Below are 27,062 nucleotides of genomic sequence, written 5' to 3' on the forward strand. Positions count from 1 at the left end.
TATGTCCATAAGGACGCACACGGGTTGAAAATAGCATGTAGCCAACAAATCCGTGCGCACAATATGATTGACAGACAGAGAGCACTTTCTGATTGGCTATTATTATAATCGGTTAAACAAACGTGGGGCACTCTTCTATATGACACATTTCAGTCCGGTAGTGGGGATATTTTATGTGATATTAAAAAAAAGGAAACATATATACCGGTATATATATATATATATTTTTTTTTATAGCACCTAAAGGCGTATAGTATTTTCGTATGTACATATGTAACAAGGAATATATCAGAATATTTACATTAAGTACACATTGATACAGATATACTATATAAAGCTGCTTGTTATATACTCAAAAATGTAAAGCAAAACATTTATTTTGTTGACCTAAATACAATCATTATGGTCTTGAAATCAACTTACAATGGCAACAGGCATAGTAGACTTCCAATAGAAGATTTATTTTCCCACAAGAGAAAATACTTTTTGAGACAGGTTATTTGGTGGGTAGGTAAAATCTGCAGTTTATACAAGCTTAAAAGTTCTTAGAGGTTCCATCTTATAAACAGTGAACAAAAGCTACACAACTTTCTACAATAAATACAAGTTTCTGTGCTTGATGGTGAAAAGGGACTTTTACTGTCTAACAGCAAGTGTACAATATATAATCATTAACCTTCGAGCATTTCACCTTGAAATCTTAAAAAGAACCAGAATCTTAAAGCACATGTGAAGTAAGATCTTAAAAGCCTATGCAATAGTTTATTATCTTAAATAAGAGATCTGATTTCCATCTTGAACCAATATAATTTAATTCCTTTATCTCTTTGCGGTCCATAAATAAATGACTTTTTTGTATCAAAAAATGAGAATATATATTTAACCATAGACAACTGTGAGTTGGTACATATAGACATACATACATGATTGTATGCCGGTAATGTACATATATATGAACACACTCACACTATCCGATATCAAAGACAAGCAGGATACACTATGTAGAAAGTTGGTTCATTTGAAAATCTTTTTACACGTATATACACAACCTTCATTTCTTCATTCCTCCAGGCAATTTATTTCACAATAAACAAGAGAAGAAAAAAAAACATTAAATTAGATACTATATGATAAAAAAACATACTTATATACACAAGTGTCTTTACAATATACAAGAAGAAGTGGTTTGTAAAACTTTAAAAAGTAAAAAGCAATCTTAAGAAAATGGCAGTGATTCATTCAAATGTTTATATTCTTTAAGTTCATCGATTGAATCATTTAAAATATTAAATTATTCAGAAATTAATTGCTCTGAATGTACCCAAATGCTAAAACTATGGGTCTGGGTGGTTTAGACTCTTCATCACCATAAAGTGACACCTCATAAAAACACCAATCATCAATAGAAACCGTTGCCCTTTCGTGACCCTTGTATTAGGAAACATCTAAACCTGGAGAAATAAAAACAACTGGACTGAATCTGAAATGACTCCACTACTAAACACATGGATAAACTAAACTAAACTGACTGATCAAGAGTCTAGTACCTGTTGCACTAGCCAAATGGCTCTGAACCTGCCTTAGAAAGCCCATGTGAGTGGTACGTGAGGACACGGTAGGCGTTTCTGTTCTACATGAAGTTGGAGCCGACAAAACCATGATCTCCTCGAACTCGGCTCAGGTGCATCATAGCTCGGTCGTAGGCCACCTGCACAGACTTCCGGATACTGGTCTTCTTCCCCTCCATCATACGCAGTTTATCAGCCGTGTCGTCAACGCCAAGAGGGATCACCTTATCTCGTGGCAGCCACTGCCTGCAGATACAGACACAAGAAAAGATAACTCCCTGACAGTTCTTTCTAAAATCCTCAAATCCAGGGGATACTTACAATGGATATTTGGAAAAGCAAACTCTGGTGGATAATCTAAAGGAAAACAAAGTAAATCTCCAGTGCTGTGCTCACCAGGTGCGTTTGTTGTCGAAGAAGAGAACCAGGAAGAGTTTCTCGCCGGCATCCTCCTGTCTCTGGTCCCCCAGGCGCAGTACGTCGAGCGGAGGCACAGGGATGGGAACGCCGTTATGCAGCAGACCCTCCTGAGGCATGTCTGGATCTATGATCTACGAAATAAGAGCAATTTCAACCACTCATTTAACCTTTAAATGTCAGTGGTTTGCTATAACACTGCGTTAAACACAGTTTTTTGCTTAAAAAAAGGCACTTTTTCATACAACAGATTGAAAAATTTAAAATAGGGATTAGTAATGTTATCATGTAAAATGTAAAACTAATAAAATAAAAAAACAATAAATGTATAAGAAAAGCAATCAAAATAGAACACTTTAGATTTTTTTTATTTTATTTGTTCATCTACAGAACTGCAAGAGATTTGTTAAAAAGCTAATTAATTAAATAATAATGTAAAATAAAAATAATTTTGATAAAATAAAAACATCAAAATATAATAAATAATAGCAATCAAAATAAAACACTTGTTTTTTTATTTGTTTACCAGCATTGTCATGTGATCACTGAACAGAGAATCGTGAACATGTAGACATGTTGTTAAATGATAGCATCATTTAATTACAGAAATATAAAATTCACAGGGGTGTTTTAGGTCAAACAGGTTCGGCTGGCAAAAATGTTCAGGAATCATTTATACAATCCTTTTTATAAATAATTTATAATGAAACTGGGAATGTGTATTAATGACGTAAAAAGGGTCATTTCTGATGTCAGGCTCATCTCGTCATCATTATGGTGAAAGACTGATAAAATTCTCCGAAGCCAAAAATTGACTAATAACATGCTCTCATTTTTTAAAGTGGACCTATTATGCCCCTTTTTACAAGATGTAATATAAGTCTCTGGTGTTCCCAGAATATGCCAGAATGAAAACTCATTTTTTGAGTTGAAGCAAAAACATGTTGTTTTTGTACATGTATCTTAAAATGCAAAAGAGCTGCTGCTCCCCGCCTCTCTATCCAGAATAGTGCAACAGTGGGTCCAGGAAGTAAAAACTCATGTTGTCCATAGGGAAATTGATTTTGAACAATAACTTATAAACCTTAAAATAAAGACCTACTGTGAGCTAGGAGGTTGTTAATCGATGGTATTTGCTTCTGTTGAAGACGTCAGTCCGCATTATTCCAGCTTAATTATTTTAAATAATTGTGTTTAACAGCAGCATTCCAGGTGAAAAATTAAATTACCCATGATGTTGTACAGTAAGTTACACAAATCAGAGAGTCGAAAAAGCAACAGAGGCCAAAAGATCGTTACCTCTGTGCACTCCCAAGAAGCACTGCAAATATTTTTCTCAAAATACTTACGTTTATTGCAAAATATGCATATATATATAGAAATATTTAAGTTGTTATATATAATCAACATTTGTAAAAGAGCAGTTTTGTGTTTCTCCATCATTTTTAATTTGATTATGGTGTTGATTATTGTAGTTCTTTCCTTCACTAAAGCCGTTGAGGACACAGTCTTGTACTTTTCAAATACTCTTTGCTTCAAATCAAAGTTTGTGTTGTGATTCACCTTGTAGCTGATTGTCTTGGTTCATGGCTTATAACAATTTAACAAAGACTTATTTTAAAATGAATGGAAAAAATACTTCAGGAACCAGCGCCGCTGAAAAGGGGGGCGGACACTATTGCCAAATAGGACACTCAATCAAAACCAAACAGAAGTTTTGATAGTTTTTGGAAATCTTCTCTTTTGTGGTCACGCTTACGTTGCATTGCAGTTCATCATGAAAGGTTATTATTTGCATGCGATTTAAAGCCATTTCAGTTTAAACTTCTGAAATGGTTTTCTGATCAGACACATCCGAAGAAAGCGCACTCCCAAGAAGTGCAGCATGCATATTAAACTAAGTTCTCTCTCACTTATTAGTATTGCGTTTAAACTGTCAAATACACATGAGGTTATGTCAAAAACACAAAGTTCACATAAACAGTCAGTCATGTCTGTGAACGTAAACCGAGTACGTATGTGTACATAAAATCTGTGTATTAAAGTGACAGCAGCATAATATACAGTACCCATTAATATGAATCAAACAACAAAAGAAAAACAGAAAGTCACTCACTGGTCTTGGCTGAATAACTTTAGTAGCTTTAATAAGAACACATTTCTTACTTGAATGCTGCTGTTAAATGCTCTGGCGAGGAGATAAACATGGCGGACTGTGTACAGCTCACTCAGGGGAGGAGCTAAGCTAATAGGGCAGATTCCGTCGCCAATCGTCACACATTGAGAGTACATTCCTGAATGGCTCATTTTAAGACACTTTTTCAGATTTATGGGGAAAATAACAATCAGGAGTGAATGGATTTTTACCACAATAAGGTGGCTGTGTACACATACTGCGGACACATAATTATGTTCAAATAAACAATATGAAAATTAATTTAGCATAATAGGTCCCCTTTAAAAGATATTGACAGATATGCATGACTTCAAATAATGGACCAACATGCAGTATGAATGTAATGTGTGTAGAGCGCCCTCTCTCACCAGAGCAGGATAGGATGGATATCCTCTGCTTTTGGCCCACACCAAATCCAGAGGTTCAGGTTCAGGCGCGTCCCCGTTCGACAGCACATCTACAAAGAACATAGAACATGGAATGTAATATCCACTTAATCCACTCAAAAACAAATATATTGACATTTCATTGGGATTCATTTCTTACCAGTCCCAGTGTAGTCAGAGTCTCCGTTAACAGTTTCTAAGAATGGTACTTTGGACAAAGCAGGTTTCCCTCTGCTCTTTTTAGGGGGTGAGACACTAAAACCAACAGAAGAAAATGTGAGATAACTGCACAAACGGAGTTAACTGAGCTATATGATTTTAGTCCTTTTTTTCCTCTTACAGTTCTCTGATAGTCGGAGAGGAGCTGCATTCTGAGTCAGAGCCGCCATCTTTGTGCTTTCTGAATCCATTTGTGAGAGCTAACAAATATATAGAGAAAAGGGTTTTAGGAAAGTTAAATTAATACAAAATAACTACCCATGCCACAATTTCAGTTGTCATAAAAAACAGGATTTTCCATGCTTTCTAAAATAATAACAATAAAAATAATCCCACACATCTCCCTCCAGGCCTTCACCCATTTATGGAAACTGAGATACAAAATGAGTTTGTCATGGTTATGATGTTGCTAACATGAGCATATTTACATATTGTGTAAGGTCTTTTACATATAACAGTCATGAAGGTGCAAGTAACCTTGACTAAGTGGACTTCAAGGAAAAAAAACTAAGACAATAAGATAAAAACATCCACTAAAATAACCATGTAAAATAACTTCTATCCCCCAGTGTAACTGGCACACGTAAATAAAGCATATTTGATAGCTTGATGGTTAAACATTTGAAAAAGAAATTGGGCCTGAGTTTTATGTATTCATACAATGTACTACTCATACAATATTAATATTGTACACAGAACACACAAGGAACTTTAAAAAAAAATTGCATTTTAAATCACAGAAGCAATTTTTATCAGAAAAATACCAATAACATTTTCCCCCAAATCGTACAGCCATGCAAGTAAACGTCATAAGATCAGTTGTAATGCAGCATGTAAAGCAGTTGTTTTCTTTACCAGGCTCTAGTGTGAGTCGAGGGGGCGTTCTCTCACGCTCTGGACTACAGCTGCGACTTCTTGCTCTCTGTTTGGCCAGGGTTGACATGGGCGGAGGTGTTGGAGGTTTTGGCTGGGCAGAAGTTTCAGTCTTGATGGTGGTGGTGCAATTTGGTGTGGGTGCAGGGTCCAGGTCAGTGCTGGCGACCTCCTCCCTGTTTCCATTCTGCATCTGATTGTCTCTCTCACGCTGGAGCTTTGCTCCATTCTTTGCTTTTTTGAAGAGGACGGACGTTCGCCGCCCGACCCCGCCCATGGCGGGCCGGGCCAGTGACTCGGTGGAAGACAGGCCATTGATCAGTTTGTGCTCAAGCGGGCAGACCTCGGGTTTGGCGCAGCTGTTCACAGGTGCAGCATCTGAATCGGCCTCTTGGCTCTCGCTGTTGAGTTTGAGGCGCTTGGGTAGGCATGGGAAGGTCCTGGGGTCAGATGTCATGGGTCGGAGAGTCGGTGGTTCTTGGGGGGTGTCTCCTGGTGGAGGGGACAAAGCCAGGCCTGTGGGCTCCAGCATGGGTGGCGGAGTTGATTTACAGTCATCTAGATAAAAAGAGGGACAGCCAGACGTCAAGAAAATCTGGAATTAGACTGGCATTGTGGGGGGGAAAAAAAGATCAATGGTTAAACGTTTGATAATGAAGAAATTAAGACATAAGTATTAGTACTGCAATTTAACCGCTTGACTGTAAAACATTTTTCCTAAATACTCGTGCAATAGTCAAATTTCTTATTTTGTTTAATATATTTTGTAGTAATAATCATTATTATTATTTTCAGTCGATTGAAAGAAAGGGGCAAGGTATAAGCAGACCAAATGATTGAACAAACTTCACCAAAGAGTGGTCAGTCAATTCACCGGCATATCCAGTTATAACATTTCTATTAAAAATTACAAGGTCGATTTTGTTTAAATTAAATTTTCATTGATTAATTATTTCCAATAAGATCAATAACGTGCATTTAGAAAATAGGGTGAACTTTGTTTCTTTATAAACTGAATGTTATGGAGAGAAAAAAACAACCAGAATTCTGAAATCATAACCAGAAAGAAACCGCATTCTGAATACCCATTTCTCAATTCCCAAACCTAGTCAAGTTTCACCTTTATCTGACGACGACGAAGACAGGTTATGTTCACCATCCATCTCTTTGTCTTCATCCTCCTCCTCGTCTTCCTCTTTGAGGTCTCCATTGAGCATGTGCGAGTTCCGCCTATAGCGGACGTTGTTGATTTCTCGCCGCAGCAGGCGGATACGGCGTGTGCGTGCGCCGCACGAGCGCATGGACGTCACCACGTCTAATTTATCTAGCAGCTCCCTCAACTGATTTTCCGTCGTCATGTGCAATCGATTATCAGGGTCTAGCAGCGTGTCAACTACACACACACACAAACAAAAAACCATTAGTAACAATAGGTAAACTTCATGCTATTTGCTTTAAGGGTAGAAACCAAAAAATGTCACTATGAAAATATTATTTACAGAAAATGTTTTTGACAAAACTAGAAGAAAAAGTGCCATGTCGTTGCTATGCAGCAGCTAAGGTGTTGCTTCAAGAAATTACACCCAAATGTATGCACTTTACCACTGCCATCAAGTAACTTTATTTATATGATTTCTTGTGAACTACTCACCATCTTCCAAAGTGCAGCGGTAGTAGTCATTTTTGTGTGGCGATTCTGCCAGGTGCATGCCTGAGTCCAGGTCGAAGCCTGTGCTCTGGGCTTGTCTCTGAGCGTGCCTCAGGATAGCGCCCCCTAGGTCCCTCAGACGTATTGCAGCTTGGTAAAACACAGTGTCTTTAGCATTGTAAAGCAGGCAGTTGGAGATCATGAGGTTGAAATCAGCCTCCAGGTCAGTGACAGAGCGATATTTGTGAGCTTCCAATTTGGATTTTATTGTGGAGAAGTCCATGGGGTGCGTGATAAACTCCAGGTAATCTGGGACCTGAGAAGCCAAGGGCACAGTTTCTGTTTAAGGCTTGAAGCATCCGTTAACATACATAGGTATAAGACAAGAAAATTAAGACATTAGGATTTTAATATAAGAGATAGTTATTTTAAAATTTTAAATGGATCCATCAGTTTGAAGCGGTTATATAAGATCAATTTAATTCATAACAACGTATGAAACAAAACATTCCCATTTCAAATAAATGCTATTATACTTTCTATTCTTCAAAGAATCCTGAATTTTTATCTCTGATTCCACAAATAAAATTCAGCAGCACAATGGCTTTCAACATTGATAATACAAAAAAAAAAAAAAAATCTTGAGCAGCAAATCAGCATATTAGAATGATTTCTGACGGATCATGTGACACTGAAGAAGACTTGAGCAATGATGCTTAAAAATTCAGCTTTGCATCACAGGGATAAATCAAATTTTAAAATATACTAAAACAGAAAACACTTTTTCACTTATTACAGTAAACTGTGAGCACTCATTAAAACCCCCAAACATCAATGGTAGTGTGTATAAATGTATATAAATATAAGACAGACCTCTTTCAAGTTGACAGGCTGTCCAAATATGTTTGCATTATCTTTCTCCTGAAGCTGGTCTAAAGTGGACCGCAGCAGTACCAGGACCGGAGTTAACTGATGCTCAGTCACAGCCTGGTGAATCTTCACCTACAGAAGCAACACATGATTATAGTGAGACACCTGGATCATTTGTATATGGTCAGGGTGACAGAAACATGTTAGAGAGACAATCAGTAACAGGTCAGATTACTTCATGTCTGAGAGCTGTCTGTCCAATAAAATGTTCTTTCCAAAGTGTACATCCCCCTTCCCCTAAATTATAATAATATTATAGTAGCAAATTATGGAGTTGTCAATGTGTGTTCAGTTGTAATAATGCTTGTAGATTATTTCCTTTTCCAACAAACAATTAATGCAAAGGATGTGGCTGAAATGTATTCACTGTAAAAATGTCTTATCACTTTCATCTATTGTACAACATGTGGTTTTGCTGGGCTGAAAAAGCAGCCATGTCAAAGTTAAAGAAATGATCATTCTAGCTTACAATATTTGCCAAACAAAGTAACAGCCCGAGTCGTAGGGACGTTTTACACTGCAGTGTAATGGTGGTGGTTTCACAAAACATTCTGTGTTGACACATTGAGTATTCTCTTTGATAACAGCTATAAATTATGAAATGGTTATTGGGAGTGAGCAACTGAGAATCATTTTCCAAAACCAATCGAGAACTAGTACAAGATTGAACCTCATGAATTGTAATTTTCATGAAGATGGGCGTCATATTTACACCCAAATGGTAATTTACATTAAATTTTGGGGTGAACTAACCCTTTAATATCAACAATTTATTTAAAGTATCCCATAGTTTACTCAAGCTATCTAGGCTTCTAAAAGCGATAATAAAGGCCTTCTGAAGCGAAGGGATGCGTTTTTGTAAGAAACATATCCATATTTATAACTTTATAAACTATAATCGCTGATTTGCGGTAACGGCTGTATGCGAGTCTAGATCCAGATACACCTAGGATGGCTTGAGGGTGAGTACATTTTGGGATAATTTTCATTTTTGGGTGAACTAACCCTTTAACTGCATAATCGTCTGGATTCTGTAAGATTTACTGAAAAGAAAGTGTTTGTGCCACTTGCACAAAGCTAAACACGTGTCTTTTTTCATTCAATAGTTGATTTCAGCGTTTTATGTTGCTTCATAAAAGCCTATTTTGCAAATGATCATTCACAGAGTTGAATGGTGTGTTTTTAATCAATTCAGCTTGCCTCATGGGGCAAAAATAGACTCAGCACTGCTAAGGCTTGCATTTTGAGTTCTGGAAAATGTAAATATGAGTACAGAAATAACTACTCACAGGCCATACAAAACATGACTCAGGTTCAAATTAAGTGAGTTTACATATCTGGTTGTAATGATTTATTCAGAATAACTTCACAGACTTTGTAATGCAAAAATATGATCTAATACAGAAAATGTCAGTATGTTACCTGCTCTCTCTTTAGTTTCTCTCTCTTGCGGATGAGCTCAATCAGAAGTCGTGCTCTCTCCAAATCATGACGAAGCTTCTGCCAGTATTTCAGCTCTTCTCTCACAGCATTCAGCTTTTCATCTGGCTCTGCCTATACACAGTTTATAAGATCCAAAGATAAGCAAAAACACAAAAATATTGAAGTTGTGTTTAAGGGGTGTGGCTTATGGATACAACTAAGGCTGCACAATTAATCAGAGGTATTAATAATATACTATAGAGTTAATATAAGTAATAATGAAGATTTAATATAAAGAAATAAAGAAACTATTGCATTTTAAAAATCAATATTTTTTATCAGAATAAAAATGCACAACATTTAAATGTGCTTAAACACTGACCTGTTCTGCAGTCCTCTGGCCCTGCAGATGCGAATGTAAACGACGAATGAGAGGCACTCCGTTGCGTGACTGACGCTTAAGTAACCAATAATTGTGAAGTCTCTGCATGAACTGACTCTTCTTCTGTATGATCACATCTTTAGAAATTTTGTTCAATCTGTAAAAAACACCAAGAAAATAATAACATAAGTATTAAATATGTAAAGCTTATTTGTAAAAAAAAAAGATTTAAATATGCAAACTTATTTTTTTTAATGTCAGTTAAATAAAAAATATATTTATTATATGTATGTATTGTATGTCTGCTAAATAAGAATATACATATATATATATATATATATACACATACATACATACACACACACACACACACACACACACACCTGTGAGTCGGTATTTCTGGGACAGTGACCAGTGGTGTTGTGACTTTTTTGGACATTTCTTCCTTCTTTCCTTTCTTCTGCTGCTGCTTAGAACCAAGTTTATTGCTTCGTCGCTGCTTCTTCAGCTGTGGCGTCTGCGTGTAGGCACTGCGACCCCTATTAGCCCTACACCCCAAAACCCTCCCCCCGGTTTCTTCATCATCTGACCCGTCCTTCGCGGCCGGTGAGTGCACCTCACAAAACGCAGTCTTTTTCACCGAAAACGTATTTCCATTCACAGTAGTCTCTCTGATTGGCTCTATTTTCATAAAGAGTCCCGCCCTCTGCGCACAGGTCACATGGAAGGCCGTGTAGCAGTTGGCCTTGTGGCACTGGATGGATGCTCCACAACCTTTCTGCTTGCACAGGTAGCACGTTAGCTTCCACCTAGCCGGTGGAATGTTGTCCACCCCCTCAATGGGCTCAAGGAAGACTGTGTTGGCAAAGCACACCTCTGGGATCCAAATAGCGCAGACCACATGTGCCCATCGTCCGTCACTGGTCTGTTTAAATGCTCCGCCCCGGTTCGGGCAAAGCACGCAGTCCACGGGCCGAGAGGGCGACTGCAAGCAACAGCGGCAGAGCCACTGGCCCTCTGGGATGTAGGGAACTCCGTAACACTCCTGGTGCACAGCCAGGTTGCAGATGTCACAGAACAGGATGACGTTACTGTTGAGACACTCGTCGTCGAGACAGACGCAACAGAAGGCGTCTTCGTCAATGACGCTCTGCGAGGGCGCTTGGCTTCGTGACTCCAAGAACGACTCTTTTTCCAGACGATCTATCAGGAGTTCGAAAGTGTCGGGTGATACTTGTGGCTGGCCTTCAGAGTCCCGTCTATCATTCACCAGCTCCAGCCAGGCCACGTCTTCCTCGTCCATGTCATACTCCGCATCCGTGTCCAGCTCTTCACCGGACTTCTCAATGTAGCGGTAATATGCCGAAGGGCGAGGGGGCGCCTCCACCGGTTCATAAGACTCCTGTTCTCTGAAAGTAGGCTTGGGTAAAGCACTATGGTGGCTGTTCACATTTGACTGTGTCTGAGATTGTCCGTGAGAGTTGGAACAGTTGTTTTGTGATGAAGATGACGATAACTGCTTCACATCCTTCTTTTTACCCCTGTGGGCCGCTGATCGGCGCGGCGAGCTAACAATGGCGGTCACTGATGTCTGCTCACTGTTTTCTTTGTTGCTGTTACACTCCGCAATGTCCTGAGCAGTCATCTCATCTTCAGTGATCACAATCAAGGGGTCAAAGATGCTGATCCGATGCAATCTTCCATCCAGGTCCACTTCCACAATTTTCTGTGCCTGGGCGTATGTTAGGGTTTCTCTGGTGGGTGAAACTTTCAGCCGGTTGGGAGAGGGGGAGCGTGGCTGTGATGCCCCCATGCCTGATGTACCCGTGTCCGCGGCATCACTTTGGCCCCCGGACAGGCCTCCCCTCCGTCGTGGTTTTCTCATAGGCACTCACACCACGCAGCCCCAGTACCTTGACCTGTATAAAAAAAAGAAAAACAACAAACATAAGATTTCTTATTTACAAAGCAGGACAATACCAATGTGCAACTTTCACTCCATGTCTTGCCATCCCACAGAGTCAACAGTAAAAACAATACACATCACCCTTGGGCGACTGAGTCGTGTGCCTGTAAATACTGCATGCTCACATTTCCTGGAAGTGGTCACAACCCACATCATAACATGTTAATGATTTTTCATTTTTTACATGACTTTAAAAAAAACTGTAATTGTTAAATATAATATTGACAGATAAGCAGACCCATTTTGTGGTTTTATCATAAAATCTTTTTATTTTTACATCTTCATTAATTGCACAATTTAAAAACAATAAAATTCTGTACAAACACATTTTGTACACATTTGTTTGATTATATATTGTGAGAGAACATTTCAAATTGTATTATGCTAATATGCATTTTTGCATTATGTTAATAAAAAATAGTTTAAAAAGTCATAATTTTGTTACATTCTAGAATAAACAATATGATAAAACATTACAAGATACAAACTATTCAAAAGATTAAAGAAGCCAATTAAACTACACTGCAGTGTTTTGTATACATGTAAAAAATAGGTTATTATAATACTTAATATATATTATTATTATACTCTGCCACACTTCTATTTTTGCATAATTGAACCAGACATTTTGTAAAAAAAAAAAATTATTAAATAATTGCTCCTTATATTTTGTGAAAGAACATTTGTATTTGTATTATGTTAACTTGCATACAATCAAAAAAGAATATAGAAAAATGTCGAATAGCAGAATTAACAATACTACATAAGAATGAAACGAAAAACTCATTGTGACAAAGTATTCAGCAGAGCAAAAAAATATTTCAATTCTTTAAAACAGTAATGTTTATACAAACTACTGTACATGTATATGTTTATACAAAGTTCTGTCAACTATCATGTGCTATTCAAACTTATAAATCCATACATTTCAAAATGAAATCAATATATAGGTATGCAAATGTATGTAAATGCATTGCTAGTTAAATTCAGCATACTACATTCAATTACACAAACTCATTAAAAGGATTAAGTTCAGGCTGTTCGCCAGTTTAGTATGTTTTTATTTTTGCTGTCCAATGGGCGGGACTTTTGATCTCAAGGCCTCTAGCAGTTCGCACTCTTTCTGTAAACGCTAAAACCGCTTTATTATTGTAATACAGGGTCACATCGCCGTTATACATCCGTATAACATCTGCCTCAAACACGTTAAGAGAGATATTACAAAACTTAATGTGGAGTTTTGGGGAATTTGTCACTAAAGAGACGACCAACATAGGCTGCGAAGTTTATCAACCCCACATACTTAGACAACCAATCACAGCCGTCCCCCCTCTTCATCTAGCCAATCAGCGGCGAGAAAAAGTATAACACAAGCTAACGTTAGGTTGAGCGTCCTCGATTCTAGAACGAAACGTCAGCCATATTTACGGTCCAAACATAACTTCAGATTCAGCTAAGTTTCACGAGAAACCCTTACACAAAAATGAACAATGACAACATCGTTACCACTTCAAATCATAAAACTGTTCCTCTGAGACAGCGTATATACGAATATGCTTTATGATTAACTCCGAGACGACCGAAACGCCGAGGCGGCTAAAGCTGGCAGGGGTAGTTAGCCGCTCTAGCCCGTGTAATCAGCACAGTAACCCCGCGTGCGGTAACCAGCCAGCCGGCTCAGCTAAGCAACCGTTGACATTGACTTCACAAGTTGAATTGGAAACACAAAATACACCATAAAAAAAGAAAAATTACCGTATTTTCCGACCACAACTTCCGCAGAGAAGCAGAAGCTTTTTGCGAAAGGCTGTTTAAGCTGGGGGCTTGGCCGAAAAGCCGGTAAAAATTCACCGATAAAATGTCCCTCGTCTTTCAGTCTTCCATAATTTCCTCCTGCAAATGTCTTCTGCGCACTCATGAATTTGGATTAATTTCCAGCATTTTAACTTCTGATCGACTCGGAGTTGGATTAGACGGGAGCAGCAAAGCTAGCTGGCTATTTTCAGCTTCGACTACTACAACCGTCGCTCGCTGCCTGGGTAGATAGTTAGTAGCTCGCCAGATACACAGGCAGAACGGAGCGGAGCTTTTCAGTCGAGATAGTAAGAACACGCCCCTTCGGAAAAGCAGGCCATCTACTATGTCAGCTATACGACTAATTTAATAAAGCATAATGTTTATTAAACTCATAAGGGCTGGAAGTTTGTGTCACTTGAGTGTGCTAAGGTGCAAGTGTGCTTCCCACACACAGTTCATGCTATGGTCAGAGTTCATCACGACCTGTCATCCTTAAAGCATACAGCTCGATTGGTTGGAGGGATGCAGATATTAGGGCAGTGAGCAAAGAGGAGCTATATATTACTAGATTAACGAAACAAGAGTATATGTCAACAAATATAACCAAGAACCCAGGCGAGTACAAACACAGTTTGCATGAGAGAGAGAGAGAGAGAGAGAGAGGTGGGGAAAAAAATAACTTTCCAGGAGGCTACGCAAGACATGAGTATATTTCAAGTACGGTTGATTAATGCATGCACATACAACAAACAATTACGACTAAAACAAAGAGAAAAACAGTCGACAAGTCTTTGTCAGATCCCACATTTTATAACAACATCTCAATCTCTAACACCAACGTGTTACTCAATACCTTGTTGGTGCCATTTGTCATGGCCAATCAATCACTTCCACAAGCTAAACATCCTGTAGCACCTTTCAAAGGATTTGAAGGTAGCAAAAACAAGCCATAAAGTCAACATGAGATTAGAACTGACACCGTACTGTCTTAATACACGTTCTTGGTCTTAATGTGAATACTTTTAATCCAAATAAAAATGTCTCTGTAATCTTTAAAATAAAATGCAAACTGTACTTAGCCGTTCTTATTTCTAAATCTCTCCTCTTTAACCATCTGTCTTCATTATGAATGTAACTTTAACACCCACTATTTCACTATTCTTAACTCCCACTGGATAAAAATCTCGCTAGAAAAACAGGCAATGCCAGAAAAAAATTTGCTAGTAGCATATCCCGTTTCACTCAGAAATATACCAGATTATCAAAGTAAATGGGTTGTAATAGCTATTTCATGTTGACTAAGTAGGTAAACATTTCACAATACTAAAGCTTTCTTTAAGTGTTTAACTGAAGTCAGTAACAGTGGTTACAGTGTCTGAAAGCTTTAGACACAGCATCTATATATTTATAAACATTTTCTTTATTTTTTTATATATATTCCATCATTCAAAAGTTTAGAGTTGGTCAGATTTTTTAAACATGTTTGACATAAGTCTCATGCTCACCAAGGCTGCATTTATTTGACCAAAAAACGGTAATATTGTGAAATATTACTGTTATATTTTAAAATGGAATTTATTCCTGTGATGCAAAACTGAATTTTCAGCATCATTACTTCTGTTTTCAGTGTCACATGATCCTTCAGAAATCATTATAATATGATGATTTGCAGCTCAAAGTCTTTCTTATTATCATTATCAATGTTATTTAATATCATTGATAAATAAAACTACTAATTTCTTTGAAAAAATAAATCGTACTAACCCCAAAATTTGAATGGTATACAGATTGTGAAATAATAAGCCCAATAACACTAAAATACATGAAATTGTATATGGCTGTCCTTTTATAGAGCATTTTAACCTAATAGCAGATAGGGGATAGTTTATTAAAAAATAAATAATTTTTTGTGGAAAGAATAAGAAAATTCAGCAAAATTTTGCTCCCCACACAAAGCTATCGTACAACTTTACATTACCACAGATGTCACTAAAAATAAAATGCTCATTCACCAGAAGCCCAGATATCCCACTGTCCAAAAGAAGTTGCTTATTGTACAAAATACTGCTATTCATATACTTTATAAGGAGTGAATAAACATTCTAAATTGTTTCAAGGCGGAGACTAAATCGCGTAATTGCAATACAGTACAGCGTTAATGTCAGACCCACTAACACTGGGACATTGTGAGTGTGTTTCTTCTCTTTGAATCTCTTCTTGGGAAAGGAACAAAGCTCCTCACTTCTTTAAATGATAAACCTGTAAAAAAAAAAAGTCACGTTACATTTGCATACAAAATTTATGTCACTATAAAGTACAGTGGCCATAACTATCCGTTTAATATGTGTTGCTCACATTTCCACTCTTCTAAGGGCATTGTGGCATTGTCGTAGCTGTCATCGTACGACGTGGGCTCTGGCCAGTCCTCTGGGTCCCTCAGGCCATCAAAATAACTGTGAGCCAATGCACCATCAGCAGTGAGACGAGCGTCAGCATCTAGCACCAGCATCTTCTCAAGCATCTCTACCGCTGGGGTTAGTTACAGTGGCAATGTGGGACACAATGTGTCAAAAACAAAATGACAGCATTAGAATAGCAAGAGCTGATACATGTATTATTATGTGAGCATTATTGTATTAGTACAGGGCAAGCTGAGCTATTGTTTGAGAATAGAGTGCATTAGTGCCCATTCACGTTTTAAAAGGCGTTTGGTGTTCCGGAAGTATTTTGGCTATTAATTTCTTCCATAGGGTTCTCAAAAAAGTCTTTGTTAAAGCATTATAAGCCATGAACCAAGCCAACCAGCTACGAGGTGAATTATAACATTACAAGCTTTGATTTGAAGCATAAAGGTATTTGAAACTCATAAAGGATTAGTTAACTTCAGAATTAAAATTTTCTTTCTTCAGTCGAAAAGAAATTTCGTTTTTTGAGGAAAACATTGCAGGACTTTTCTCCATATAGTGGACTTTAATGGGGTACAACGGCTTGAAGGTCCAAATTGCAGTTTCAATGCATTTTCAAAGGGCTCTACACCAGTGGTTCCCAACCTTTTTTTGTCTGAGACCCCCTTTTTCCCAAGAAAATATTTTAGGGCCCCCCTTCACATTTAATATTGTCGCTCTTGTAAGCTTGCAGCAAAGATGACAAAATGTTTTGTTTTTAAACAAACAGTATGTTTATTACTATAACCAGATATGTTTATGCACAAATAATAGCGTATAATATTGAAAAAATACTATAAAAAACCAATTTAATTTAAAAACGTAAGCCTAGGAGTAGCCTATTAATTGGGCCTATTTGAAATGCAATAACAAAAATATCAGTATTCACACTGGTGTGTAGGGAAAAAATAATTAATTATAGGCTATTACAAAATTACTGGTGCCTGGGACTTCATTGAAAACCCATTTTTTGGTCAGCCAGTGGATCGTGAATAAAATTCGCTAATGTAATATGATCGTTTGGCGCTCTAGCGATTAATAAACATGTGTTGATTAACAGAATAATGCGTCTTGCGGAAGAACATTGTAGCCGGGGCTACTTCTCTCTGTTTGGGTACGACCCAAACGAGTGTAAAATAGTCCAAATATAAACACTTATTATAGGTGTACCATAGTGACTCAGGATAAGACAAAAACACGGTTTGGAAAATGGATTCATGACGTACTCGCTCATTATAAAAATTTTGTACACAAAAAAAGTTAAGGACTGCTACTTTAATGCTCACTGTTCAACACTTTTCAAAATATGACGTGACCCCCCCCCCCCCCCCCCCCCCAAAGAGCTCGCTGCGGCCCCATTGTGGGCCGCGACCCCCCTGTTGGGAACCAATGCTCTACACGATCTACACGTTTATTTTTTATAGATAATGACATCATTTACATACTTTTTAACCACAAATGCTCGTCTTGCACTAGCTCTGCGATGCGCCACACATTTACGTAATCACGTTGAAAGGTCACAATTGTTCCGGTTCAAAAGGGTAGGGTGAAAAACTATCTCATTTACTCCTCCAACTTCAAAATCGTCCGACATCGTTGTTTTACCATTTATTTATAAAATTCTCTTGTAAATGGCATTTGACTTAGTCTTTGCACCATCACTTTGTAAACACTAGGTGGGTACTTCCGACTACGTCACAGGTGATCTTTCAATGTGATTAATTAATGTGTGGCGCATTGCAGAGCTAGTTCAGGATGAGCATTTGTTATTAAAAAGTATGTAAATACGTATTTTTTATAGAAAATGACAGATTGTTTCGATAGATAAGACTTTTATTCCTCGGCTGGGATCGTGTAGAGCCTTTGAGCCTTATATGGAGTCTACTATATGGAGGAAAATCCTAAAATTTTAATTTAATTTCTTTTCGACTGAAGAAAGAAAGACATGAACATCTTGGATGACGTGGGGGTGAGTAAATTATCAGTAAATTTTAATTCTGAAGTGAACTAATCCTTTAATGGCTTTAGCAAATAGTGATTGTTTAGACTTACTGATTGGTGGAATTTTCTGTATTATGGGGTAATGTAGTAATGTATATTAACAACCTCATCGTTCACAGTAAGTCTTTAAAGGTTAATAAGTTATCAATAAAAATCAATTTCCCTATGGAGAAACTGAATGGAGTTTTTACTTCTGAAACTTGACAGTTGCACTCTATAGTTATTTTGTCATTTTTTTATCCTTGATTAGGGCTAGTCGGTGACTCGGGTCTAATTAAGCTTGGTTTGAGGTACTAGAATATGCCAGTATAAAATTAGAGTCAAGTTTTAAAACACATCATGGTCATCATTAGTTCATAATACCCAATGCATTAACTAATTATAAGGTGTTACCAAATCTATAAATATCAGAAGAGCTAACAAAGCTTGTTACAGAAAACGCAACATTGTATAATGTCATTAAAATGTTTGGCTGACATTTTATATTTTGTTTGGGATGCCTATTGAATTCCAAATTGCAATATATAACTAATCTAGAAGTTTCTGCTGCTGTGAAATAGTGCAGAAATTCTGAATATGTGTGGCCATATATTCTGGTGACATTCTACCTGAAGTTCGGTGTAAAAATGTAAAAACTTGCTTAAATTAAACCCTGTTGCAATTGTTCCAGGATCTTGACATTTTTGTCTGAAATAATAATGATGCATCACATTGACAGGTATTAACTATGCAGTCAAACTAAATCATAAGTTTTACACTGAAAAAAGTCTCTTGCTAAGCATGAAATGTGACAACATGACAAAGGAGTAATTTTATTGGCGTATTACTTACCTTTTTTACTGGCTCTGGGAAACAATGTAGAGAAATCCCTGCGTGGGTAGTGGGGCAGGGATCTGATATAGCTCTTAGCCTATTTAACAGGAGTGAAGAGATATTGACATTTATCAAGATCAGGAATGACAGCTGAGCACAGTAGCTACAGCAACTGTCACACAATATAATTCAAATTGAAAATTTCCCCCCAAAATATTCAAGACCATCTTATTTCGCATCGCATTAGCAATTCATTCAGAGTTGCATCAGAGATCAGTCACACATTTAATCAAGATCCAGACACACCACGTATTAAATATATAATCTTTGGTTGCATTTAAAATGTCTTACCTCTGGGCTTTCCAGTTTCTCAATAAATTCTGGACCTGGTGTTCCTGTTACTTTCATTATCTGAGTCAACTGATCCATGTCTGAATGTCAAAAGTTAAAGGCAATGCACAGCATGTCATTTCCAACTCCAAGTTATGTCTGTTCTTGACAAGCAAGACAAAAGGGAATAAGTGAGCACAGCATTTCTAAATGCAATCACAATTAAATAAATAACAGTGCCTGTTTATCAGTGAAATTTAAGAAACGGAATGTTAAAAGGATAGTTCATCCAAAAAAGTAAATGATTTAAAACCTGTATGCTGTTATTTTTAAAATATTCTATAAAGTAGAATATAAAAGAGCTACACAATTATATATATTTTTTTTATATAAAACAAAAAACAAACAAATGTAACAACATATAGGTTTGGAAGGACATGAGTAAATAATGTCAGAACTTAATTTATGGGTCAACTATTCCTTTAAAATATCTTTAATCTAGCCCTCAGAATGTGGTCATTTAGTAAAAATCTTGGCAAAGTGAATGCTAAAGGATACAGTCTTTTCCTTTAAAGAGTGTTTTTCCATTGAACATTTCACCCATGATGCACCCAACAGACCAGATGTCCACTAGAAAGGAGGAAAAAGGCAACAATCACAAATATTGAACTATAATAATCATTACAACCACCAGTCCTTAAAAGAATGCAAACCATTTGACATACTATACATTCACACAGAAATACTGAACCCAGCAATATAGTTGATCTTAGTAATAAAAAAAATCAGAGCACATTCAGACTAACTGGCAATTAAAGACTGATATCTACATTAAGTGTTATCCTTGTTCAGCAAACATAACTATACATATTTTAGCACAGTAAATATTAATGTTATCCCATTAATATTCATGTGAAAAAGAGATATACACAGAGTTCTAAACTAAAGGTTAGGAGGAGCTTGTCTATCGAGTTCTGTCAGTCCCAAAATAAGAGCACATATAAGTGTAGGAATATCACAGGTGACTGAGTTCAATACTTAGACAACAATCCCACAGCCAGCAAATGTAGAAACATTTGACTTTTTATTAATTACAATTCATTACCATATGTTATTAATACATTTAATCGCATTTTAATTCATCTAATTTTTTGTAAATACAAGAAAAGAGCCAGTCAATCAATTCAATATTCTATGAATCTTAAGAAGATTGGTAAAGATTTACATATGTAAATTTGTTAGAAATAAATTGTCCATATTGTTGATATTGCATTTCTATCCAAACAATTCTATGTTAGAACTACAGTAGTGGCCAAGTGAAGTATGGAGGGGATATTTGTTATAATGATCCAACAAGTTTGATTAAATCATTAAAATATGGTGAAATATTGAATATTTTTAAAAATATTTTAAACATAAGGAAATAACAAAACACTAAACTTGGTTAAGATATTTATCTGAAAATTATTTGGCAAAAAAAAGCAAACTAAAGATGAAAAAAATGCATAGAAAAACAAAAAGCTCACAGGAAAAGCATATATTGACTACAAATATAATCACTTAATATTTTGATGGTTTCCTCTCGTTTTAGCATGTGTTCATAATTTATTTGTATGATAGCCTTGCCAAAAATTGTCCACACAATTTGGCATGTTTCATTGCGTTATCACAACAACAACAAAAACAACAATTAACTCCCAGCACAACTATGCAATGTGCTTACAAATGCTTGGAATAAAGGGTGTAATGTCAATTTGCCTAGGCTGGAGATCACTTCTGGCCACTATTGTAAACCTATGAATCCTAATGAGAGAATGCTATAAATGCTCATACAGACCAATAGAGGTGCTATTGGACAGATTTCAAGAAACTAACTGGACTATAACAGATGACTGAATCAATAATTAATTATTTACCTCATATATTATGAACAATTGTTTTTCCTAATCTGAAACACCTGAGTAACTCTTGTTGATAATTTGAGTAGCAATATACATCTTAAAAAATGAAAAACATCTTGCCTGTCTGTGTGTAGTGCATCCAGTTTAGAATGACCTCAGGGGCCCGGTACCACCGCGTCACGACATAACCTGTCATCTCTGCTTCTGCATGACGCGCCAGGCCAAAATCCAATATCTGCAGCCAGAGCAAAGGAAGGTGTTATTGTCAACTGTCTGGGGTTTACGCTTTTCTCTTTATGGTAAAAGAATGGTGGCACAGACCTTCAGCTCACAGTCTTGGTTCACAGCCAGGTTTCCTGGTTTGAGGTCCTGCAATGCAGAAAGGTGTTAATCTTCCTACAAAGACATTGTTATTTAACAATCACAAAAGATCATAGTGGGTTTCTTAACAAATCTTTAATCTGAATTCCACAAGCTGTATTTTTCACATTTAAAATGAGCTGGGCGGCTTCAAACAGTTCTAAGCATGTACAGGCACTGCCTCACTTAACAGGAAGCCACTGGCATTAACTCGTAGGACAATGCACAATAGGAAAGCTCACCCAAAGCAAAAAGCCTTGAACTCACTGATATGAATAGAATTTGAGACACAATAAAGTACATTTCAGAAGTCGCATGTAAAAAGTTTAGATAAATCCCTAGCTTGGCATAACTTTATTTTTTGGACATTTCAATCTGGCAACAAGGAGTGTGCATCTACTACATACTGTCAGAACTTCTCCAGAAAATCCATATATATACATAATATATTGGAAATTTTAGGTAATATAATCAGACAACTTTTTGAATACTGTTAGATTACTTCAACCTTACTTTTAGTCGTAACTTGTTTATTACATAGATTTGAATAAGAGAATCTTTTTTTATAGAAGATTATGTTGAAAATTTGTCATCAACAAATTGAAGTGCATTAAACATTACATTATGTCAGGGTTTTCCAAACTGGAGTTTGCGAAGGAACTGCAGGGGGTTCGTAAGTTGATGAAAAGGTCATAATTAATTAATTCATAAAAATGTTACATTCTAGAACAATAAAAATACAACAAAAAGGTTAAATATTTTATTTGTTATGCTGTATGCCCTCTGACTTATGTATATTCAGAAAGTCTTATAGTATTGGGGAATTGCACAAGCAATAGGCTGTTTTTGAAAGGACAATTTTAAAAAAAATAGAAAAGAAGAATTAGTGAGAATCAATTATGAATAAATTACTGCTATTTCGTGAATATCAAGCAGTCAATAAAAATTTAACAGTAGTCTGATTATGCGCATTTTAAAACGTAATGTAATCTAATTACAAGGAATATGATTACATATAATCAGTTGCTACCCAGCGCTGTTCACAATATTACAGTTTTTTTAACTGTATTTACTGTACATATTACTGTAACCAAATACCTTGTCTTGGTGAGCATAAAAACCTTCTTTCAAAAACATTTTAAAAAGTCTTAACAGTACGGTTATATGCTAATTTTAAGAATCCAGTTTTAAAAAAAAAGATTTGTACATTAATTTACTTTTCTTTATTTGAAATTTTGACCCCCCACTGATATTAGCGAATTAGCTGCAAGTAAATGTAATTCATGGAGATGGAGCGAAGAGCTACAACGAACCCAAGAGATGCCATGTGCCTTTAATTCAGCAAAGTGTGGAAATGATAATTATGAGCAGATGCTGTTTATTCACTGCCACTCTCACTTACTCTGTGAATGATGCCAGCACCATGAATGTACTGTGGAGTGGAGAAAAACAGAGGGACAGAGAGAAAAAAGAAATCAGTATTATGAGATTCTTCACAGTGTTATGTTTTAGTATTTGATTACACTAATAGGATTGATCAGAAAGACTGAATTAACATTCCCTCTGGCAATGATCCTAAACCCAAAGTATACTTCTGTTTTTACACATACAATTCACTGAGCGCATACAGAACAATTTTTCCTAACCAAGCATGCAATGTACACCGTTCACCCACACTATCATATCAAGTATACTTTGAAAGGCTATGCATTTGACTGTATGCATACACTGAACGTTCGCATCAAAACTGATGTTTACTATGATCTTAAGTGCATGTCTGGTTTCCTGCAGTACTACTGCTTTGCATCAATTAAAGGGTTTGCAGGTGGATACGTTTCTTTTCTGACATAGTGAATGCCTCATGTGATTTACAAGTGCCAAATATTTGGTCTTTTTTCTCAAACATTCAGTTACTTCACTATTGTGAGACGTTTAGTCAACAGGAAACTGCATTCGCAACAATTTTTACTTCCATAATGTGATGGAAGTAAGGAAAATAAAGGCAGCAGAACTGTTTTAATCATCAGGATGTATGATGCACAGTAAATCCACAAACACATTTGGGATTGGTAAGATTTTTTACAAATGTTTTCAGAAGTCTCTTATTCTCACCAAGGCTGAATTTATTTGATCAAAAATACAGTACAATTTTTGTGAAATACTATAACAATATATTTTAAATGTAATTCATGATGAAAAAGCTGAATCAGCAGCCACATGATGCCACTGTCACATGATCTATCAGAAATCATTCTAATATGCTGATTTGGTGTTAAATAAACATTTCATAGTATAGTCAATGCTAAAAACAGTTTTGCTGCTTGCTTAAAATCTTTGTGGAAACCATGATTTATTTGAAATAGAAATCTTTGTAACATTAAAAATCTATTTTAATGTCTCTTTTGAGAAATTCTTGCTGAATAAAAGTATAGATTTATTTTTTAAAAATCTTACTGACCCCAAACTTTGAACGGAAATGTATTAACACGGCACTTTCATTTTCCATGAGAGGAGAAACTATTGGAAACTTGTTGGATCATGCCTGGTTAGGAAAATTTGGCCTCTCTTTGTGAGATGCTATTTTGGTTTAACCTTTAGTCCGCACAGCATCTGATAGACCAGGAACTGGATCCGGTCTTCTGTAAGGACGCCCTTGACTTTAGAGAGATCTGTGTACATGTACGGCATCACCAAGTAGCTAGAACAGAAAGGAATTGCTTATTTATCTTTTTAAGGAACAGTTCACCCAAAAAAAAACATTCTGTCATTATATAATGACCGCCATGTTGTCTCAAACCCATAAGCAGTTATTCTCTCCATTAGAAAAGGATCTTTTACATCAGACTGAAATGAAAGTCTCTATGAAAGTGGTTTAAAAAAAAAAGAGATAAAGGTTGAGTAAATAAAGACAGAGTTTTTATTTATGGCTGAACTATTTCTTTAAATCTGTCTTAGGACATATGGCTAACAGATAGATTTCACATACACAGGCCTCATTAAAGACTTACAAGTCTTGGAAGTTGTCCATTCTGGAGGCAGGAGTGAAGACGTCTAGCAGGCCTATTACCTTGGGTTGGACAGCAGAAAGGCAAGAAGTGAGTCACCTTCTCTTCAAGATATTATAATGGTGTTAGAAGGACTGAATAAGGCTGCCTGGGTTTCAGTGTTCTGTGTATCTTTTAGATACTAATATAATACACAGTTTATGACACTGAAATCAATCATCATTGTCCCCAGGCACCACAAGTATCCTGTACAGTGCGTGCACGTGCACACACACACACACACACACACACACACACACACACAGTCCACCAAGTTAAACATTTGATACTCACACCATTCTCAATGAAAACAAGTCTTTTGTGCCTTGCAAAAGCCACTCAAGCCATTGAAACTTCTTTCTGGTTGTGCTGAAATCTAGCACTAACAATGAAAGCAACAAGATCTGACCTCGAGGCATGTCAGGCATAGACGACACTTACATTTTCATGTTTCATATGCTTGAGTAGCCTCAGTTCACGGTAGGCTCTCTTTGCGAAGATCTCCGACTGAAAGGGTCGGTGCAGCTTCTTGATGGCCACCTTCTCTTTGGTTTTATTGTTGATGGCCGAGCTAAGATAGGGAAAACAAACACTATCATACCCAAACATTATGAACTGAGGTTAACATTTCAAGAAGCAACTGTAACAGATTCAGGAACTGATACAGAAAGTGCAATACAAATAAGAAACTACACAATCACATTTTCTGATACAATCCACACACACTGCTTTGCTGTAAAGACTAAGTTGTCAGGGCATGTGGGTTTCACAGTCGCCCACTTTCACCAGAGTTTGATCTTACAGCAGTTGTGAAGGTTTTGTGGCATCAAAACCCTCAACAGGAAATGTCAATGCTGATGGGATAGATCATATCATGACTAATTTTAGCAATAATGTGACTGCCATAGTAAATGCACAATACAGTAGCACAGATGAACATAAATGTACCAGAAGGCCAGCAAAATTAGGAATGCATGATACATTGGTGACATCAGTAGCAATGTCAGCCCATTTGCCCATTACTGGATGTTGGAAATTTCTAACTAGAGTTAAGAAAAAAAGAGTTTTAAAAACGTCAAAACATCCAGTTTTATTCATCTTTTCAACTGCACAGTACATTTGACACCTGGCTTCCACTTAAAACATGTGATTTCACTTAAATCACATGTTTAAAAAACGAAATAGAGTTCTACCATATCTGTTATCATTCGTAACAAAATTATAATTGGTTATTGTATCAGGCCAATGTTTGATTTCAGACTGCCCCTACATGTGTGTATTACATAACTCCACACAATTTTATAAGTTGATCAATAAGGATTTAAGCTATAACCAAGCTATAGGAAGGAAGTTCTGCAGAAAATTACAGTACCAGGATAAGTATATTTTTTAATTTCCTAAGTGATTATTCACAAGATACTATAACTTAATCCATTGATTAAGTAATGGGATATTGTTGTTGTTTTACCCTATGATTTTACTGGTTGACATTCACTAGATATTATAGTAGTACTTATTAACTATTTAGTAATTAGTAACTAAAGATTACGCATGAATACTTGTCAGTATTAGAATAGCGACTAGTAGCAAGTACTAATAACTAATAGAAATAATAATCACTATGAACGCTAGCACAATAGCAGTTCGTTGAAAGCAATGAATGCTAATCCGGCTTGCCACACGGCGTCTTTCTAATCTTCATGCATGTGGTAACCTGTTGAGAGATGCAGTTCATGTGCGGCTACCTGTATGTCAGGAACTTACTCACCACACGCTGCCATACGCTCCAGTTCCTATCTGCTTCAAGCAAGTGTACTTTTCCGGAACTTCCCATACCGTACTGTTGATCTCCTCTCGATTGAATTCCACCCGTGACTCCATTTAGCTGTGAAGGAAAACAGGCAGAAATCAAACGATCACCGCGCACACAGCGACTCCTACGCGATATTCTGCATTCAAGCTTCAAAAGGTCACTGCGTAGGAACGATTCTGTTTCACGCCAAAATAAAACGGCCGTTTATCTGGTTCTATGTAGTGCGGAGCGGCCGCAGAATCGACGTTTTAAATCACGATCCATCCAAACTTTGAAAAGCTGCTCGCTGTAATCGAACGCGCTGAGATCTGTCTGACGTTGACGTCATGATCCCCGCACACGCCCACTTTCGAATTCAAGCAACTGCTCACCATCATGTAAACCTTCATATTTTTTTACAGTCTATAATGTAAACGCATCTGTGGTTCAGTTACTTAGCACAATAGGGTTAGCAGCACGTGTAAGCTAATTAACTTTTAATATATAAAAAGAAGCTAATTCTTAAAAAATAAATCTTAAAATAAATGACATTTGTTATCCTCAAACTGTCCCTCTGCTCTATGATTGACATT

General features: G+C 36.7%; 2 protein-coding genes across 8 annotated transcripts in view; both read right to left on the reverse strand.

Moving 5' to 3' along the window:
* Nucleotides 1–440: 440 nt before the first annotated feature.
* brpf3b (bromodomain and PHD finger containing, 3b) lies at nt 441–14,226 on the reverse strand. Of its 2 annotated transcripts, XM_077223618.1 has the most exons (13): nt 13,743–14,226; nt 10,405–11,940; nt 10,022–10,178; nt 9,640–9,771; nt 8,161–8,289; nt 7,291–7,603; nt 6,760–7,032; nt 5,622–6,197; nt 4,888–4,966; nt 4,708–4,802; nt 4,530–4,618; nt 1,965–2,119; nt 441–1,814 (listed from the first exon to the last, which is right to left on the reverse strand). In XM_077223618.1, exons 2-13 carry the CDS (start codon nt 11,904–11,906, stop codon nt 1,631–1,633), a joined length of 3,684 nt encoding a protein of 1,227 aa, XP_077079733.1. In that variant the 5' UTR covers nt 11,907–11,940; nt 13,743–14,226; the 3' UTR covers nt 441–1,630. The 2 variants fall into 2 exon arrangements, with proteins under 2 accessions (XP_077079733.1, XP_077079734.1); XM_077223619.1 differs by lacking the exon at nt 13,743–14,226 and having other exon boundaries at nt 10,405–11,964.
* A 250-nt stretch (nt 14,227–14,476) lies between these two features.
* mapk13 (mitogen-activated protein kinase 13) overlaps nt 14,477–27,062 on the reverse strand; it is a 65,861-nt gene continuing 53,275 nt past the window's right edge. For all 6 annotated transcript variants that reach the window (XM_077223635.1, XM_077223640.1, XM_077223637.1 and 3 more), the window contains 12 exons: nt 26,446–26,562; nt 25,119–25,248; nt 24,642–24,700; nt 24,226–24,331; nt 23,036–23,065; nt 21,595–21,642; nt 21,394–21,508; nt 19,931–20,002; nt 19,394–19,473; nt 19,061–19,139; nt 16,140–16,313; nt 14,477–16,043 (listed from right to left, as the gene is read on the reverse strand). In XM_077223635.1, the coding sequence (XP_077079750.1) occupies nt 15,955–16,043; nt 16,140–16,313; nt 19,061–19,139; nt 19,394–19,473; nt 19,931–20,002; nt 21,394–21,508; nt 21,595–21,642; nt 23,036–23,065; nt 24,226–24,331; nt 24,642–24,700; nt 25,119–25,248; nt 26,446–26,558 (1,095 nt within the window). In that variant the 5' untranslated portion in view covers nt 26,559–26,562 and the 3' untranslated portion in view covers nt 14,477–15,954. The remainder of the gene's footprint in view (nt 16,044–16,139; nt 16,314–19,060; nt 19,140–19,393; nt 19,474–19,930; nt 20,003–21,393; nt 21,509–21,594; nt 21,643–23,035; nt 23,066–24,225; nt 24,332–24,641; nt 24,701–25,118; nt 25,249–26,445; nt 26,563–27,062) is intronic.

The sequence above is a fragment of the Siphateles boraxobius genome, unplaced genomic scaffold (assembly GCF_051911475.1).
Source record: "Siphateles boraxobius isolate OS27281-9 unplaced genomic scaffold, OSU_SipBor_1 9, whole genome shotgun sequence".
NCBI classification, from domain to species: Eukaryota; Metazoa; Chordata; class Actinopteri; order Cypriniformes; family Leuciscidae; genus Siphateles; species Siphateles boraxobius.

What these genes read in the sequence shown, in the direction of transcription:
- brpf3b (XM_077223618.1), bottom strand. Translation starts at nt 11,906, where the DNA reads ATGAGAAAACCACGACGGAGGGGAGGCCTGTCCGGGGGCCAAAGTGAT. An exon ending in AGAAACTAAAGAGAGAGCAG is followed by an intron (nt 8,290 to 9,639) that starts GTAACATACTGA and finishes TTGCTTCTGTAG; the next exon opens with GTGAAGATTCACCAGGCTGT. An exon ending in ATCCATCCTATCCTGCTCTG is followed by an intron (nt 2,120 to 4,529) that starts GTGAGAGAGGGC and finishes CTTATTTCGTAG; the next exon opens with ATCATAGATCCAGACATGCC.